The sequence below is a fragment of the Stomoxys calcitrans genome, chromosome 4, assembly GCF_963082655.1.
Source record: "Stomoxys calcitrans chromosome 4, idStoCalc2.1, whole genome shotgun sequence".
NCBI classification, from domain to species: domain Eukaryota; kingdom Metazoa; phylum Arthropoda; class Insecta; order Diptera; family Muscidae; genus Stomoxys; species Stomoxys calcitrans.
This window is the reverse complement of record NC_081555.1, coordinates 171,721,799-171,740,803: the sequence shown is the minus strand read 5'-3', so window position 1 is coordinate 171,740,803 and position 19,005 is coordinate 171,721,799. Positions and strand designations below refer to the sequence as shown.

The window sequence follows — 19,005 nt, the reverse complement described above, 5'->3', positions numbered from 1 at the left end:
TTCATTGAATTTGTGAAAATTCATTGAATTTATGAAAATTCATTGAATTTATGAAAATTCATTGAATTTATGAAAATTCATTGAATTTATGAAAATTCATTGAATTTATGAAAATTCATTAATTTGTGAAAATTCATTGAATTTGTGAAAATTCATTGAGTTTATGAAAATTCATTGTATTTGTGAAAATTCATTGAATTTATGAAAATTCATTGAATTTATGAAAATTCATTGAATTTATGAAAATTCATTGAATTTATGAAAATTCATTGAATTTACGAAAATTCATTGAATTTATAAAAATTCATTGAAAGTTATGAAAATTCATTGAATTTATGAAAATTCATTGAATTTATGAAAATTCATTGAATTTATGAAAATTCATTGAATTTATGAAAATTCATTGAATTTATGAAAATTCATTGAATTTTTGAAAATTCATTGAATTTATGAAAATTCATTGGATTTTTGAAAATTCATTGAATTTATGAAAATTCATTGAATTTATGAAAATTCATTGAATTTATGAAAATTCATTGAATTTGTGAAAATTCATTAAATTTATAAAAATTCATAGAATTTAGGAAAATTCATTGAATTTATCAAAATTCATTGAATTTATGAAAATTCATTGAATTTATGAAAATTCATTGAATTTATGAAAATTCATAGAATTTATGAAAATTCTTTGAATTTATGAAAATTCATTGAACTTATGAAAATTCATTGAATTTATGAAAATTCATTGAATTTATGAAAATTCATTGAATTTATGAAAATTCATTCGTAATCTACTGCCAAATACATTTCATTTAAGCCACATATTGATATGGACGACCAATTTGTCTGCTTTTAGACATTTTGGGGTTAGGGCTGCTTCCTGGATACTTGGATCCAATTTCGTATTCATATTCGTATTCTACTCTTCAATACCTTTCATTTGATATCCATATTGTCTTTATCGGTCCACACTGGTCACATTCGTAATCTAATCCCGAATACCTTTCATTTCAGTCCCATATTGTCATGCTCGTCCAATGAACCTATTTTGGGGGTTTTGGAGTTACAGTTATTCGGACCCAATTTTTAATATTCGTATTCTATACCTGAATACCTCTTATTTGAATCCCATATTGTTCTGATCGGTACACTTTTATTTTTGGGTGCTACTTTTGGGATTAGGGGGAGGGTCCGCCCCCCTTCCGATATCAACAAATTATTGTATATAGCCTATGTTTTACTTCCAGATCAACTAACACAATCTTTGACAATTTCAAGATAATCGGTTCAGCCGTTTTTGAATCTATACGGAACAAACAAACACACAAACAAACAAACAAACACAATTTCATTTTTATACCCTACACCACTGCTATGGTACAGGGTATTGTAACACTCAAAAGGAAGATAGATAGATCATTTGATAACTGTACCGATCGACTCAGATTCACTTTCTGATTCGATGTCCGTCTGTCTGTCTGTCCATGTTAATTTGTGTACAAAGTACAGGACGCAATTTTCATCCGATTGTCAAATTTGGTACAAGCATGTTTTTCGGTCTAGAGACGAAACTTATTGACATTGGGAAAAAACGGTTCAGATTTGGATATAGCTCTCATATATATATTCGTCCGATTTTCAGTAATAATGCAATAAAATTGCCGATTCTCTCGAAATTTGGCAGGAAAGATTTTTTTATGACTTTCGACATTACTGGTGAGTTTCATGGAAATCGGTCCAAATTTAGATATAGCTCTCATATATCGCCCGATTTTCACTCCTAGAGCCACTGCAAGCACATTTATTGACCAATCTTCCCAAAACTTCGTACGAAGCTTTCCTTAACGATTCTCACAGTGTCTGAGAAGTTTGCTGGAAATCGTTTCAGATTTAGATATAGCTCTTATATATATATATATATATATATATATATATCGCTAGATTTTTACCCCAAGACCCACTTCAAGTGCATTGTTTGACCAATCTTAGCAAAATTTTGCAAAACGCTTTCCTCGACAACTACCACATTATCTGAGAAGTTTGCTAGAAATCGGTTTAGAATTAGCTCCCATATATATGTTCGTCAGATTTTGGGTAATTTGCAATAATGTTGTAATTTTTCAACCGTAGTTATTACACTTTGGACATAATTGCTCCAAATTTGATAGAGATTGTTTAATAACACGTCTGAAAACATCCGCCGAGGTCCATCAAAATTGGTTCAGAATTGGATATAGCTACCACATTGTACTTATATGGTAGGTGAAGGGTATTATACAGTCGGCACCGCCCGACTTTTGCCCTTCCTTACTGGTTTTATTTTAATATATAGGACTTTATTTATTTATTTGGGTTTATTTTATTTCTTTTATTTTTATATAGAATACTTTATTTAATTCGATTTTATTTGTTTTTTTCTTTGGTTTCAATTAAGTACAGGCATGTTCAAAAACACATTTCTTTATATGCAAAAAGCGTCTATCTACGTTTGAAATGCATAAAAGTAAACAGATGAAAACTAAAAAATAAAAACAATTCAAAACATAATAATTTGTTTAAAAACAAACTCAAGTGCAAGGGAAACAAGTAACAGAAAAAGAAAAACTAAAATTCAAACGAAAAAATAAATCATAAATTCTTTACAACTTATTTGTAATTGAACGAGAAAGAGAGAGAGAGATAGAAAGAGAGAGATCATGTTGTACCTCTGGGTGGCAAATGGATCATTGGTAGACTGATCTTGCGGATTAATTCTATAAAAGAATAATGAATGAAATCAAGATGTATACAAGTCAAAATAAAGGAAATATAAGGACAAAATAATTATAAATAACAAACAAATTAAAACTAACTGAAACAGAAGGACAGAAAGTATAAGAATAACATAGATTTTTATTTCTTTTGAGAAATGTATTATGCTTAATTTTTGAGAAAAACCTAAGAAGAGTTTTTTTCTATAAACGAATGGATATTGTATTAGATGAAAAAAAACTATTAAAGGAAAGATATTTAAGTCAAATTCTTAAAAAATCTAGCAAGCGAAATGGCATAGAATATATGATATTCTTTCTGAAGGATATCAGGTGTTCTTTAAGAGTTAATAAATCATTACGGAACTCTAGAAGAAACTTCATTAAATAATTTTTGAAGGATTGAAGAAATGTTTAAATCAAATTAACTATGTTGCAGTAGAAGCAATATTTTTGAAAAAATATTGTTTTATATCTGCAAAATTTTGAATATAAAATATTGAAAAATAGCTATTACAAAAATCTTTGAGTTTTTTATGGTTTGTACGCTTTGTTGGTAAAGTAAAGTAAGTACAATTTGTTGGTATGTAAGGAGGGGAATATTAAATCTAATTTCTTAATGTCGTACTGGTGTTTGGGAATATACACATCTACAAAGTGAAATTGCCTACTCTAGAACATGAAATATTTTTAAGAAAAATTTTGAATATAACTTTAGATTAAAGTTTACAATCATTTGGTTACAAACCATCTACATTCAAAGTAAATTAAAAAAAAAAAAATAAATAAAATATGAATATATACATACATTTATAAGTGCAGATAAAATATATATTTACAATTCGAAAGTTAACAGAGGCAAATTAGTAATGTTCTTAAAATTAACAATCACATCTAGAAATTGCGGACAGAAAATTGAAAATTAAAATATTAATAAAGAGGCAAAAATTTGATAAAATCTATTTAATAGAATTGCAAGTATTGGCACTTCCCTTGGGGGAGCAGCAGTATAAAGCAGATTAGGTTGAGGAATATTGAGGTATTTTCAAATGACTCAAATAAAGGTAGATAGCCGGGTGTGAATTCACTGTAAGGATTGATCTCTAGATTGATGTCTGGGTTCATATGCGAGATGTTTATAGCATTTTTCAGGCAAACCTCTTAACGATGGCTAAAGTTGCGAATATCGTGGAAAATGGCAAAACTTTAGGAAAATATGAAATTTTATCTAACTCAGCATATCCATAAACAAAACCAAACCACACTGCTTTTGAAAAAAAAACAGACAGACACCTTGAAGGAAATACGAATGAATATGTGTATATACAATTTACTTCATGTGGTCTTAGGCCAATTTTTCGAAAAGTTATAAACAGAATGATAATGTTATTATACCCTCCACCATAGTATACCCCCATACAATTTTCGTCATTCTGTTTGTAACACCTCAAAATGTGCGTTTAAAACCCCATTAAGAATATATATTCTTGATGAGCATGACATCGAAAGTCGAACTAGCCATGTCCGTCCGTCTGTCTGTCCGTATGTCCGTCCGTGCGTCCATCTGTCTGTCGAAAGCACTCTATCTTTCGAAGGAGTAAAACTAGGCGCTTGAAATTTTGCACAAATATTTTTATTAGTGTAGGTCGGTTGGGATTGTAAATGAACCAAATCGGTCCATGTTTTGATATATTGGTTGCCCAAAAAGTAATTGCGGATTTTTCATATAGTCGGCGTTGACAAATTTTTTCACAGCTTGTGACTCTGAAATTGCATTCTTTCTTCTGTCAGTTATCAGCTGTTACTTTTAGCTTGCTTTAGAAAAAAGTATATTTGATTGAAGTTCATTCTAAGTTTTATTAAAAATGCATTTACTTTCTTTTAAAAAATCCGCAATTACTTTTTGGGCAATCCAATAGCTGCCATATAAACCGTTCTTGGGTTTTGACTTCTTGAGCCATTAGAGGGCGCAATTCTTATTCGATTTGGATGTAATATTAAACGTGGTGTTGTTTGGTATCACTTCCAACAACTGTGCTAAGTATGGTTCAAATCGGTTCACAACCTGGTAAAGCTGTCATATAAACCGATCTTCAATCTTGACTTTTGGAGCTGCTAGAGGGCGCAATTCTGATCCGATTTGGATGTAATTTTGCAAGTGGTGTTTTAGTATTGCTTCCAACGACTGTGTTAAGTATGGTTCAAATAGGTTCATAACCTGATATAGCTGCCTATATGGCAACCGATCTTGGGGTTTTACTTCTTGAGCCGCTAGAGGGCGCAATTCTCATCCGATTTGGCTGAAATTTTGCGTGCGGTGTTCTGTTATAACTTCCAACAACTGTGCTAAGTATGAGGCAAATCTTGAGTCTCTAGAGAGCGCAATTCTTATCCGATTTGGAGAAAAGTTTGTACAACCGCTTCTCCCATGACCTTCAACATACGTGTCCAATAGGGTCTGAATCGATCTATAGCTTGATAAAGCTCCCATGTAAACCGATCTCCCGATTTTGCTTCTTGAGCCCCTACAAGGCGTAATTCTTATCGGAAAGGACTGAAATATTACACAATGACTTCTACAATGTTCAGCATTCAACTTATTTATGGTCCGACTCGGACTATAACTTAATATAGCTCCAATAGCATAACAGTTATTAACCATTACTCTTTGTTTACCTGAAAAGAGATACCGCGCAAAGAACTCGGCAAATGCGATAGATGATGGAGGGTATATAAGATTCGGCCGGCCGAATTTAGCACGCTCGTACTTGTTATATTTGTATCATATGGTGGAGGGTATACAGATTAAGAATTACCTATAAAAATGTCTACAATGATATACATAACATTTTGTTTTTGTGTTTTTGATGACCAATGTGAATATTTAATGTTTTTTTGTTTTGTTGATGGGCTTTTTTGGTCAGGTTGAGGATTTTTTAAATAAAACAAATCGTTTTCATTTTTTCTCTCGACGTTTCGTTGGTTATTTTTTCCAACTTCATCAGGACAGAGTTTATTGAAGTTCGATTAATTTTACATCTTCGTTGAATTACTTATATTACTATAAAAACTGGACACCACGACACAGAAAATATAATAATATAAATAATTGCACTTTGAGGGAAGTATATAAAGTCTAAACTTATTACTAATATCACAGAACAGTCGTTTTCAAGTTATTGCAATGGAATCCATTGCAATAACTTGAAAACGACTGTTCTGTGATATTAGTAATAAGTTTAGACTTTATATACTTCCCTCAAAGTGCAATTATTTATATTATTATATTTTCTGTGTCGTGGTGTCCAGTTTTTATAGTAATATAAGTAATTCAACGAAGATGTAAAATTAATCGAACTTCAATAAACTCTGTCCTGATGAAGTTGGAAAAAATAACCAACGAAACGTCGAGAGAAAAAATGAAAACGATTTGTTTTATTTAAAAAATCCTCAACCTGACCAAAAAAGCCCATCAACAAAACAAAAAAACATTAGATATACATAACAATTTAAAAAATGTAGATTTAAGTACATACATATTTGCATATATAGTATGTGCAACACTGCTAAGATTAATAGGAAAAGGATTGAAAGGAAAATATGACATGTGCTCGGTGGAATATGTTTCATTAACACACCTCTTACAATAATTCAACAACAATTGCTGTACAAACCATAAAATAAGTGATGATTAAAAAAAAAAGAAAAAAATAACAAAAAAAATATATAAATACATAATTATTTTTTATAATATACAATTAGCATTTATATTAAATATGTATAAATATTTTCGTAAATATATATTTCAAAAAAAAAAAGTATACAAAACATCGAACAAAGTATAACAAAAGCAACCACAAAAACCATAAATCCAATATTCACTTACCGGCAATCGATTTACGATCTTCATATTGAATTTTATTGAAACGATCACTTTCGTGTACGGTCTTCAGGAAACGCAATGTGGTTGTGGGAAATGACTGTTCCGAAATGGACATGTAACGTGAACGCATTTCTAAGGCCTGTATCAATAGGGTGGAAGCCCTTTCTAAATCCTCTAAAGGTACACCGCTGGTATCCTCGCCCGAGATGGAGACACGCTGGAAATTTGGTATCATATCATGGTCCACAATATTGATGGTATCATCCGCGGTGTCACCTTGTATGGAGTGCTTATCAGTCATGGCACTGCAAGTGAAAAAAGGGGAAAGAAATTTTAGAAGAAATTTCATATTTAAACAATCATAAACTTGAAAATTACTATTAAATTAAACTAACTATAAAAACTTCAGCAATAGAAATTAGACATTAATTTTTATACCCTACACCATAGGATGGGGGTATACTAACATCGTCATTCCGTTTGTAACATATCGAAATATTTGTCTGAGTTCCCATGAAGTATATGTATTCTTGATCGCCATGGCATTTAAAGACGATCTGTCTGTGAAAGGCACTATAACTTTCGAAGGAGTAAAGTTAGGCGCATGAAACTTCTACTACTTCTTATTAGAGTAGTTCGGTTGGGATGGGAAATTGCCCATATCGCTCAATATTTAGATATAGCTCCGATATAAACCGATCTTCCGCATAAACTTCTTGAACCTCTAGAGGGAGCAATTCTAATCCGATTTGGATGCAATTTTTGCACAGTTCATACGCTGATATAGTTCCAATAGCATAGCAATACTTATCGATTATCCTTTGTTTGCCTATAAAGAGATACGAGGCAAAGAACTTGATATATGCGAAACATATTTGTTTTGTATCCTTTTATACCCACCACAATTGGATGGGGGTGTACTAATCTAGTCCTTCCGTTTGTAACATCTTGAAATGTTGATCTAGGACCCAATAAAGTATATATATATATATTCTTGATCGTCTCGCCATTCTGAGTCGAACTAGCCATGTCCGTCTGTCGAAATTACGATAGCAGTCGAACGCGTAAAGCTAGCCGCTTGAAATTTTACACAGATGCCAAATATTGATGCAGCTCAATTGGGATTGTAAATGGACCATATCGGTTCATATTCCGATATAGCTCCCATATAAACCGATCTCCCGATTTGGCTTCTTGAGCCTCTGGAAGGCGGAATTTTTTGTCCGATTTGGCTGAAATTTTGCGTGTGGTGTCCTGTTATGACTCTCAACAACTGTGCCAAGTACGATCTAAATAACCAGATATAGCTCCTATATTTTAGCAAAATCCATGGTGATGGGTTCCCACGATTCGGCCCGGGCGAACTTAGCACGCTTTTACTTGTTTTAAACTAGTTTTTATACCCTCCACCATAGAATAGGGGAATACTAATTTCGTCATTCTGTTTGTAACTCCTCAAAATATTTGTCTAGGACCCCATAAAGTATATATATACTTGATCCTCATGACATTTTAAGTCGATCTAGCCATGTCCGTCCGTCCGTTTGTCTGTCGAAAGCACGCTAACTTTCGAAGGAGTAAAGCTAACCGCTTGAAATTTTGCACAAATACTTTTTATTAGTGTATGTCGGTTGGGATTGTAAATGGGCCAAATCGGACCATGTTTTGATATAGTTGTTTTTAAACCGATCTTGGGTCTTGACTTCTTGAGCCTCTAGAGGGCGCAAATCTCGTCCGATTTACCTGAAATTTTGAGCGTGGTGTTTTGATATCACTTCCAACTCCCTATTTTACTTCTTTGGACCCTTAAGGGCGCAATTTTTGTTCGAATTGGATGAAATTTCACACAACGATTTCTACTATGGTCTCCAACATTCAGTGCAATTATGGTCGGAATCCATGGTGGAGGGTATCTAAGATTCGGCCCGGCCGAAATTAGCACCCTTTTACTTGTTTTTATTTAACTTTTTAGTAAAAATCTTTAATTTTAAAAATAAATTATATTAAATTTCAACTTGAGGCACAATTTAAATGAATTTTTATATAGCACAATTAATTGAATTTATTTAACACTACTTAATAGGTTTAGGTCTTCTAGCATAAATTACCACAATAAAATTTCTTTATATACAATTTGATATTTTTATTATTTGCTATAGCAATCTCTACCATTTCTACTTTTATTATTAAAATTTTAATTTTTTTGAAATTATTACCTTATTGCATAGTTCTTATTTCGAAATTTATAACAATCGTCTCGGAATGACATTTTCTATAGTTTGAGCTCCTCGCTACTTGAATAACAAACAAACAATGACAAAAATTCGCATTTATTTGATAAAGTCAATAAGTAAATTTGCTCAAAATTAGTTTTGTTTGTTTTTCCCTTTACAATGTTGATTATTTTGTAATCTATGAGGTTTGTTTAGGCTTTAAAGGGAAATGAGGTTAATCTAATAATTGTCCTGCCAGAAAACATTTGTCAAAAATACATCTCCAATGGCACGCAATTTTTCATTTATTCACTATTTATTTCCTCTTCAATTTTCATTTAAGTTCAATTGTCTATGGTAGTTGGTCTTATAGGGGGTAACAAAGCTAAAGAATTTTATTTTTGGGCTGTTATAGTTTTTTCTACATTTTACAAGCCATTCGAAAATGTGACGAATGGTACGTTATATGATGCTTACGGTAGTAAATTATCTAAAAATCAAATTTAAGAATTTTTTCAAAGATAAACATGTATTTGTATACAAGGATGTTGAAAAACTTTAAATACATCGGTACGCACAATATGAACCCTCAAATTGTTTTAATACATTCTCAACAAGAAAAACTCTTTACACACACACACACACAAAAATATTTAAAACCGTTATATACGTATGTTTTATGTTCTTGTAAGTTTTTTATCAAAACAAAAATTGACGTGTGAAAAATAATCCCAACTCTAATATTTACGGAATGTTCAAAAAGCTATAACGCGATTGAATGCTACTAATTCACTTTGTCAACTTGTCGATATTGTCGTGGCTTTGCTTTTCTTATTAAATACTAATCTCCATAAAAAATAAATAAAACGCAAAATCACTCAAGATACCAATAGATAGGGGTTTAGTCATTCCGTATGCAACACATCGAAATATCAATTTTCGACCCTACAAACTATATATGTGTATTTCGGATCGTGGAAAAATTCTAAGACGATTTAACGATGTCCGTGTGTCTTTCCATCAGCTGTAATCACTCTGCAGCTGTAATCACTCTGCATGAAAAAATAAAAATCTTACACTAATAGAAAAAAGTTTGTTAAAAATAGCAAACACTGTCTACTGATTGTTAGAAGTTAATCTTGCTGCTATTACAGCAGTAGTTCCGAAATTTCAGAACAACAGGTTTACAACTAAAAAGTCAGTTGTTTGCTGAAAATGACTGATTTTTAGTTTATGATGAGTTTGTTAGAAGAAATAAACACAAAATATTGGCCTTTTTGGCAGCTATATCTAAATATAGTCCGATCTAATCCATATTTAGGTCAGATGTCGGGAGGCTTAAAATAACCCACTGTTTAAATTTCAGCGAAATCGGGTAATAAATTAAGCTTTTATGGGCTTCAGACCTTTTATCGGGAGATAGGTCTATATGGCAGCTATATCTAAACATAGGTCGACCTAATCCATATTTAGGTCAGATATCGGGAGGCTTAAAATAACCAACTGTGTCAAATTTCAGCGAATTCGGGTAATAAATAAAGATGTTAGATCGTCAGACCCTTTATCGGGAAATCGGTCTATATGGCAGCTATATCTAAATATAGTCCGATCTGAACCATAATTAGGTCAGATGTCGGGAGGCTTAAAATAACCCACTATTTTAACTTTCAGCGAAATCGGGTAATAAATAAAGCTTTTATGGGCTTCAGACCCTTTATCGGCAGATCGGTCTATATGGCAGCTATATCCAAATATGGCCCGTTCAAGAACTTAACCAGCGTGCATCAAAAAGACATATCTGTGCCAAATTTCAGCTCAATATCTCAATTTTTGAAGGCTGCAGAGTGATTACAACAGACAGACGCACAGACGGATAGACGGAAATACACTATACACGAAAATTGGATAAGGGTAAAATATCCGAAAAACCAAACGAAGGGGTTTGCTCGCAGTAGCGGAAAGTAATAAGGGACAATACTTTGTCATTCATTGCACACTTACATAGGTAGACAAAAAAACAAAAAATGTTGGCACATGCTGATTTCTGGAAGTTTCTTGACCACTAGGCAAATGTACATTTGTATCTCTCATAGGTAGACAAAAACAAAAATGTTGGCACAGCCAGATTTAAGGAAATTTTTGAATGTGATATTGACCAGTAGGCAAATAGATATGTATGTCTCAGTGGCTATTTACATTCCATACAGCTTTTTATACCCATCACTGAAGAATGGGGGTATATTCAATTTGTCATTCCGTTTGCAACAAATCGAAATATCCATTTCCGACCATATATTGTGTATATATTCTTGATCATCGTAAAAATCTAAGATTTGGCCATGTCCGTCCGTCTGTCTGTTGAAATCCAGCTAAAGTCTTTAAAAATGGAGATAATTAACTAAAACTTTACAAAGATTCTTTTTGTGTCCAAAGGCAGGTTAAGTTAAATCTTGATAAAGCCCCCTTATATACCAACCCACCGACTTAAGGTATTAAACTCATTATAGCCACATTTCTTATCTGACTTCGCTGAATTTTTGCTATATTCGGATATAGCTGCCATATAGACCGATTTTCCCATTTCGCTGAAATTTTCCATGAACTATGTTAGGCTTCTTGACATCCACATCCTATATGGTTCCGATCTAATTGTATTTGGATATATTGGGTTGCCCAAAAAGTAATTGCGGATTTTTTAAAAGAAAGTAAATGCATTTTTAATAAAACTTAGAATGAACTTTAATCAAATATACTTTTTTTACACTTTTTTCTAAAGCAAGCTAAAAGTAACAGCTGATAACTGACAGAAGAAAGAATGCAATTACAACCCAATAGTTGCTATAAAAGACCAATATTCTGTTTTACAAACTAAAACGTGGATTTTTATAAGACTCGACGTCCGTTCCGAGTTTGGTCCAAATCCCACATATATACCAGAGGTGGTGGGTATCCAAAGTTCGCTCCGGCGGAACTTAATGCCTTTTTACTTATTTTCATGCAATGCAAATTTTTCCATGAGCATTCCATTAAAAAAGAACAGGGATAAACTTCTCACATATCAATGAATGCCGTCCGATTCAAGTTTAAGCTCAATGATAAGGGGCCTCTTTTTTATAGCCGAGTCCCACCAAAGGCGTGCCGCAGTGCGCCACATATTTGTGGAGAAATTTTTACATGATCCATATATACCATATCAATGAGTACCTCAGAAATATCTGCAAAATTAGAGGATACAATCACCGCTGAAAATTGTTTGTGATGTTCTCGCCAGGATTCGAACCCAACTGTCATAGGTGGACACGCTAATCTCTGCACTATGGTGGCAACAGCAAGAAAAACCTTGCTAAGTTTTTGGAAGTTGTAACAGAACACCGCATGCAAAATTTCAGCCGATTCGGTCTCAAAAGAGTCAAACCAGCAGATCGGTTCATAAGGGAGCTATATCAGGTTATAGCCCGATTTGGACTTTACTTAGTACAGTTGCTAAAAGTCATAACAGAACACTACATGCAAAATTTCAGCCAATTCGGACACAAATGAGGCTTATAAGGGTTTGAGAAGTCATTCGGGAGACCAGTTTATATCGGAGCTATATCAGGTTATAGACCGATTTGGACCGTACTTGACACAGTTGCTGGAAGTCATAACAGAACACTATCTGCAAAACGTTAGCCAAATCGGACAAAAATTGTGGCTTTCATGGGCTCTAGAAGTCAAATCGGGAGATTGGTTTATATGGGAGCTTTATCAGGTTATAGACTGATTTGGACCGAACTTGACACAGTTGTTGGAAGTCATAACGGAACACTATCTGCAAAATGTTAGCCAAATTGGGGCTTCCAAGGGCTCAAGAACTCAAATCGGGAGATTGGTTTATATGGGAACTTTATTCAAATCTGAATCGATCAAGGCCAAATTAAAGAAATATGTCGAAGGGCATAACACAACTCACTGTCCCAAATTTCAGCAAAATTGGATAATAAATGTGGGTTTTATGGGCCTAAGACCCTAAATCGGAGGATCGGTTTATATAGCAGCTATATCCAAATCTGAACCAATCTGGGCCAAATTGACGAAGGATATTGAAGGGCCTAACACAACTTATTGTCCCAAATTTCAGCAAAATTGAATAATAAATGTGGCTTTTATGGGTCTCAGACCCTAAATCGGAGGATCGGTCTTAATAGCAGCTATATCCAAATCTAGACCGATCTGGGCCAAATTGACGAAGGATGTTGAAGGGCCTAACACAACTTATTGTCCCAAATTTCAGCAAAATTAAATAATAAATGTGGCTTTTATGGGTCTCAGACCCTAAATCGGAGGATCGGTTTTAATGGCAGCTATATCTAAATCTGGACCAATTTGGGCCAAATTGACGAAGGATGTTGAAGGGCCTAACATAACTCACTGTCCCAAATTTCAGCAAAATCGGATAATAGATGTGGCTTTTATAGGCCTCAAACCCTAAATCGGCTGATCGGTCTACATGGGGGTTTTATCCAGATATAGTCCGATATATCCCATCTTCGAACTTAACCTGCTTATGGATAAAAAAAGAATCTGGGCGAAGTTTCATCTCAATTTCTCTATTTTTAAAGACTGTAGCGTGATTTCAACAGACAGACGGACGGACATGTCTAGATCGTCTTAAATTTTTCCGCTTATCAAGAATATATATACTTTAAAGGGTCGGAAATGGAAATTTCCATGGAATGACAAAATGAATATACTACCAAGCAAGACATTTTTCATTTCAGAAAATTTTAAGAAGCAAGACATTTTTCATTTCAGAAAATTTTATTTCAATATTTAAGCAGATTTTTGTATTTAAAACAGCAGGTTTTGTTAGCTGAGCAGTACGAAATGTTTGCCAAAACAGCAGCACTATGTTTGCTGAAGCAGCTGTCATGTCTGCTTTCCCATTTTCAGCAATGAAAAAAAATTTATTTACCAAACATTTTTGCTATTTTGAATAATAAATTTCGTTGAGTGTATAGCAAAAACGTAATCGGCATAAAATTAAAAGACATTTATCGGAAGAAACCATGGATCTGGAATCAAATCCGAATCGGCGCCTGCCTTTGCATACAATTCCCATATATTGTAAATATATATCCGCATATCGCTCTATTTAGATTATTAAGCCTATAAGATCTGCATTTATTGCCCGATTTCACTGAACATTCATTTGGAACAGTGTGTTGCAGTAGGATACGCTATATTTGAAGGACTTATGGATCAGATCGGACCAAATTTGGATATAGCTGCTAAATAGACCGATCTGCGGATTCAGGAACTTAAGCCCATAAAAGCCACATTTATTACTTGATTTCTCCGAGATTTGGGACAATGAGTAAGACAAGGCCACTCGATTTCCAGAAACAGGATATGAAAGAATTATCGATTATATTGAAAACAATACAGACAACAATAGAGCCAAAAATGAAAATTCTTCTTATCAACTGATAAAAGAATGTAGAGATATTTAATTAACAAAATATATGTTATTATAAATGACGCAGCAAATTAAAAATAGTTTGTATATACAATAAATGACTAACCCCACGTAGTAGTCATATTATTATCGCACGTATTTTTAAATAATATTTGAATTTTCTGTTTAAATAAAGGTTTCTCCCCTTCTTTTTTTACCTTTAAAGCCATTAAAATAAAATACAAATGTTACTAATTTTATTAGCTATAATATATATAAAAATATATAAGATCTTGAAGCTTTGTAAATATTGATTTCAAAACTTTTTAATAAGAATGACTATATAAATTGACCACTCGATTTCTGAACCGAGTATGGTCCACATCAGACCACATTTGGATATAGCTGTCAACATAAGCGTAGATAGGCCTCTGGGGGATGGGCTGAGCATCCCGAGAAAAGTATAATCCCCGTAGAATTTAAAAAGCTAGGTTGAAATTGACAAAATTTCCTAAATTGTATGCTTCTCTAAACGTTTTAAACCCTTTCACCCACAAATGGGCTGACGATCCTAATGGCTGCCATATAGACCGATCTGCAGACTTAGGGTCTTAAGCACGTAAAAGGCGCATGTAAATTCCGATTTCGCTTAAATTTGGAACCGAGCAGAACCTATTTAGATATAGCTGCCATATAGAACGATCATATAAAAAGCCCATTTAGTACCCGATTTGGAGTAGTGAGTTGGGCTAGTCCAATCGACATCCAAACTGAGTATGGTCCACATTTAACCTTATTTGGATATACCTGTCTAGTCCGATTTGCCATTTTAGGGTCTTACGCTCATAAAACTCTTATTTATTAACCATTTTCTATGAAATTATAATCTATAACTTGTATAAGGCTACTCGGAACCTAAACCAAATGTGGTTCAGATGGCCCCAACAAGGATATAGTAGAGTTATAATAAAATAGGGTAATAAATACATCCATGGTGGTGGGCATCCCAAATTCGGCACTGCCAAACTTAATGCGTTTTTACTTGCTTTTGTATTTTTTTTTTTTTTGTTTTTTGGCTGCAAATGCCTTTAACACTTTAACATCTGTCGAATGTTATCAATTTGGCAAATTTGACAAAAAATTAAGACGTGTGTTTTATTAACTCAATATTTTCGATAAAAATAGCCCCAATGTGATTTGTATCAAGTGTTTCTTTTTGTCACTTATGTTAAGAGGGACTGTCTGCGCGTGTGTGTATCGTTTTCTGAAATATTTTCAATATTTTTGCTATGGATCAAAAAAAAAAAATTATTTTCCTAAGAAATATATATGATAATGTACTTGACAAAAATGAATAATGTCTTTTAGAAGTATGTATTGCCCGAATTGACTTAATCGCTGATTGATTAACTTAATATTTAATACGTAATAAATCAAATGGCGTTTATAAACACTCTTCGCGCTAATACTTAAGATTTCATGGAATACTTGAATGTTTCCAGGAAATCCATGAAGTGAAAAAGTTTAAAAATTTTTAGAAATTGGTCTCAAAATATCCATATTTGTATGGTTTACTCCTGGTAGCATTTATTCAACGCCTTTTTCATATCCTACTCGCAAGCGGCGTCGAAATCCTTTACTTTGATTGACTATTGTGATTAATGTGATGCACCCCTGTCCAAGTCCCTTACTTTGATTGATGATTGTAAATAATGTACTGCACTCCTGGGTACAAATCTCGGCGAAAACACCAGAAAACAAGTAAAAAGGCGTTAAGTTCGGCTGGTCCGAACTTTGGATACCCACCACCTCAGGTATATATGTAATCCACCTTTCGTCATAATCTGGTGTAAAATGCATAATGTATGCCCCCATAGCAGCTATACCGAAATATGGTCCCAATTGAACCAAATTCGGCACGGATATTGAGTGGTCTAATAAGTGAAAATCATTGTTCAAATTTGTAGAACAAAATATTGGTTTTTTTGGTAGCTATATCCAAATATAGACCGATTTGATCCGCCACGGATGTCGAAAAGCCTAACATAAGTCACTTTGTCAAATTATAGCGAAATCGAATTATAAATGACAACAAATCCGCTTTTTATGGGATTAAGACCCCAAATCGGAAGAGCGGTCAATATGACAGCTATATCTAAATATAGTCTGATTTAGACCATATACTGGTCGGATGACGGGAGGCGTAATTCAAGTCACTGTGTCAAATTCTAGCAAAATCTGTTTATAAATGCAGCTTTTATGGGCTTAAAACCTGTCTGGGCCTAAAGCTGTCTATATGACAGCTATATCTCAATAAAGACCGATCTGAACCATATTTGAGTCGAATATCAACTCACTATTTCAAATTTCAGCTAAATTTATTTCGTTGTCGGTCTATATGGCAGCTATATCTAAATATGGTATGAGCTGAACCATATTTGAGTCGAATGTCGGCTTAAAGCGACTCACTGTTTAAAATCGGGTTATAAATAAAGCTTTTATGGGCTTCAGACCCTAAACCGGCAGATCCGTCTTTATGACAGCTATATATAAATTTCAGAGAAATCGAATAATAAATGCAGCTTTTATGGGCTTTACAACCTTAATTGGCAAATTAGTCTACATGGCAGCTATATCTAAATATAGTCCGATCTGAACAATATTTGGATCGGATGTCGGGAGGCCTAAACAATATCAGCGAAATCGGATAATAAATGCAGCTTTTATGGGCTTCAGACCCTTAACAGGCAGATCTGTCTATACGGCAGCAATATCTAACTGCCGTATAGACCGGCAGCCGATCTGAACTATATTTGGGTTGGATATCGGAAGGGTTAAAAAAAACTTAATGTTTAAAATTTCAGCGAAATCGGGTAATATATGTAGCAGCTATATCCAAATTCAAGAACATAAAATGCGTGCAACAAAAAGACGTATCTGTCCCAAATTTCAGCTCAAATTCTCAATTTTTGAAGGCTGTACAGTGATTACAACAGAGGGACGGACAGACACACGGTTATCGTTAGATCGCCTTTAAATTTTGCGACGATCCGAAACATAAATACAATACTTTGTAGGGCCGGAAATGGATACTTCGATGTGTTGCAAACAGAATGACTAAATGAATTTACCCTTTCCATTGAATAGGCTTTGAACTTTAAATCCAAAGGAACTGATGAAAATATCAACTCATGTTCTCTACACCTGCAAGAGGGCTATAGGCAATCGTTTGTGATTTAAATCGCCTGCCAAACGTTGCCTGTATACTACAGTTGTCAGACCTGCTTGCTTACACAAGGAACCACCGAGAGTATTCAACGGAGCCACCACTTAGCATTGCATGATAGTTGATGTTGTCGTTGTATCCACATTTTCATGTGGAGGTGGGGATACTCATCAAGCTCCTGTAGGTCAGCAAGCTCGTTCCGGTCCAAAGGACCAATCGCCGCGGGAACATGGTGGCCATTGGTTATTTAAAGGCGCCAATAACTCGCCTTGTCATATCGAGTATCAAAGACACTCAGTATTTATGCAAGAGCCAATGCCACCCGACCTCTCACTCGATACCGCTGATTGTCCGCGACTGCAGTTACAGCTACTCCTAATGGAGCTACTCCTAAAATCCGCAACCTCGTGATAGTCTTTATGGCATGCAACCAAGGGAATCCCGCATAATAGTTACTGTACAAGTTTTCTTGATGAGAAAGATCGAGTACTTGCCTTGAACAAGTCTGGGTCTATAGAAGCACAGGTTATCCAACTAGGGATTCCATGTTTCTCCGAATCCGCAGGTATATCAGAGAATGAAAACTTATGATTGGACGTAATCCTTTGCTCCCAACCCTGTTTTTTGTCGTCTTTTGAAGAAGGGACACAAACCTTTTTATACCCTCCACCATAAGATGGGGGGTATACTAATTTCGTCATTCTGTTTGTCACTACTCGAAATATTCGTCTGAGACCCCATAAAGTATATATATTCTTGATCGTCGCGACATTTTATGTCGATCTAGCCATGTCCGTCCGTCTGTCTGTCCAAAGCACGCTAACTTCCGAAGGAGTAAAGCTAGCCGCTTGAAATTTTTCACAAATACTTCTTTTTAGTGTAGGTCGGTTGGTATTGTAAATGGGCCATATCGGTCCATGTTTTGATATAGCTGCCATATAAACCGATCTTGGGTCTTGACTTCTTGAGCCTCTAGAGTGCGCAATTCTTATCCGATTGGAATGAAATTTTGCACGACGTGTTTTGTTATGATATCCAACAACTTTGCCAAGTATGGTTCAAATCGGTCCATGTTTTGATATAGCTGCCATATAAACCGATCTTGGGTCTTGACTTCTTGAGCCTCTAGAGTGCGCAATTCTTATCCGATTGGAATGAAATTTTGCACGACGTGTTTTGTTATGATATCCAACAACCGTGCCAAGTATGATTCAAATCGGTATATAACCTGATATAGCTGCCATATCAACCGATCTTGGGTCTTGACTTCTTGAGCCTCTAGAGTGCGCAATTCTTATCCGATTGGAATGAAATTTTGCACGACGTGTTTTGTTATGATATCCAACAACTGTGCCAAGTATGATTCAAATCGGTATATAACCTGATATAGCTGCGATATAAACCGATCTGGGATCTTGACTTCTTGAGCCTCTAGAGGTCGCAATTATTATCCGATTTGCCTGAAATTATGTACTACGGATCCTCTCATGACCATC

The 19,005-nt window shown here is 34.3% G+C and overlaps 1 protein-coding gene across 11 annotated transcripts in view; it reads right to left on the bottom strand.

Moving 5' to 3' along the window:
- Nucleotides 1-19,005, bottom strand: part of LOC106090545 (AMP deaminase 2) — a 70,009-nt gene that overhangs the window by 9,351 nt on the left and 41,653 nt on the right. For 4 of the 11 annotated variants that reach the window (XM_013256772.2, XM_013256770.2, XM_013256771.2 and 1 more), the window contains 2 exons: nt 6,637-6,938; nt 2,706-2,753 (listed from right to left, as the gene is read on the bottom strand). In XM_013256772.2, the coding sequence (XP_013112226.1) occupies nt 2,706-2,753; nt 6,637-6,938 (350 nt within the window). Of the gene's footprint in view, nt 1-2,705; nt 2,754-6,636; nt 6,939-8,849; nt 8,928-19,005 lie in introns of all 11 variants that reach the window. The other 7 variants (XM_059368062.1, XM_059368064.1, XM_013256776.2 and 4 more) reach the window with 3 other exon arrangements.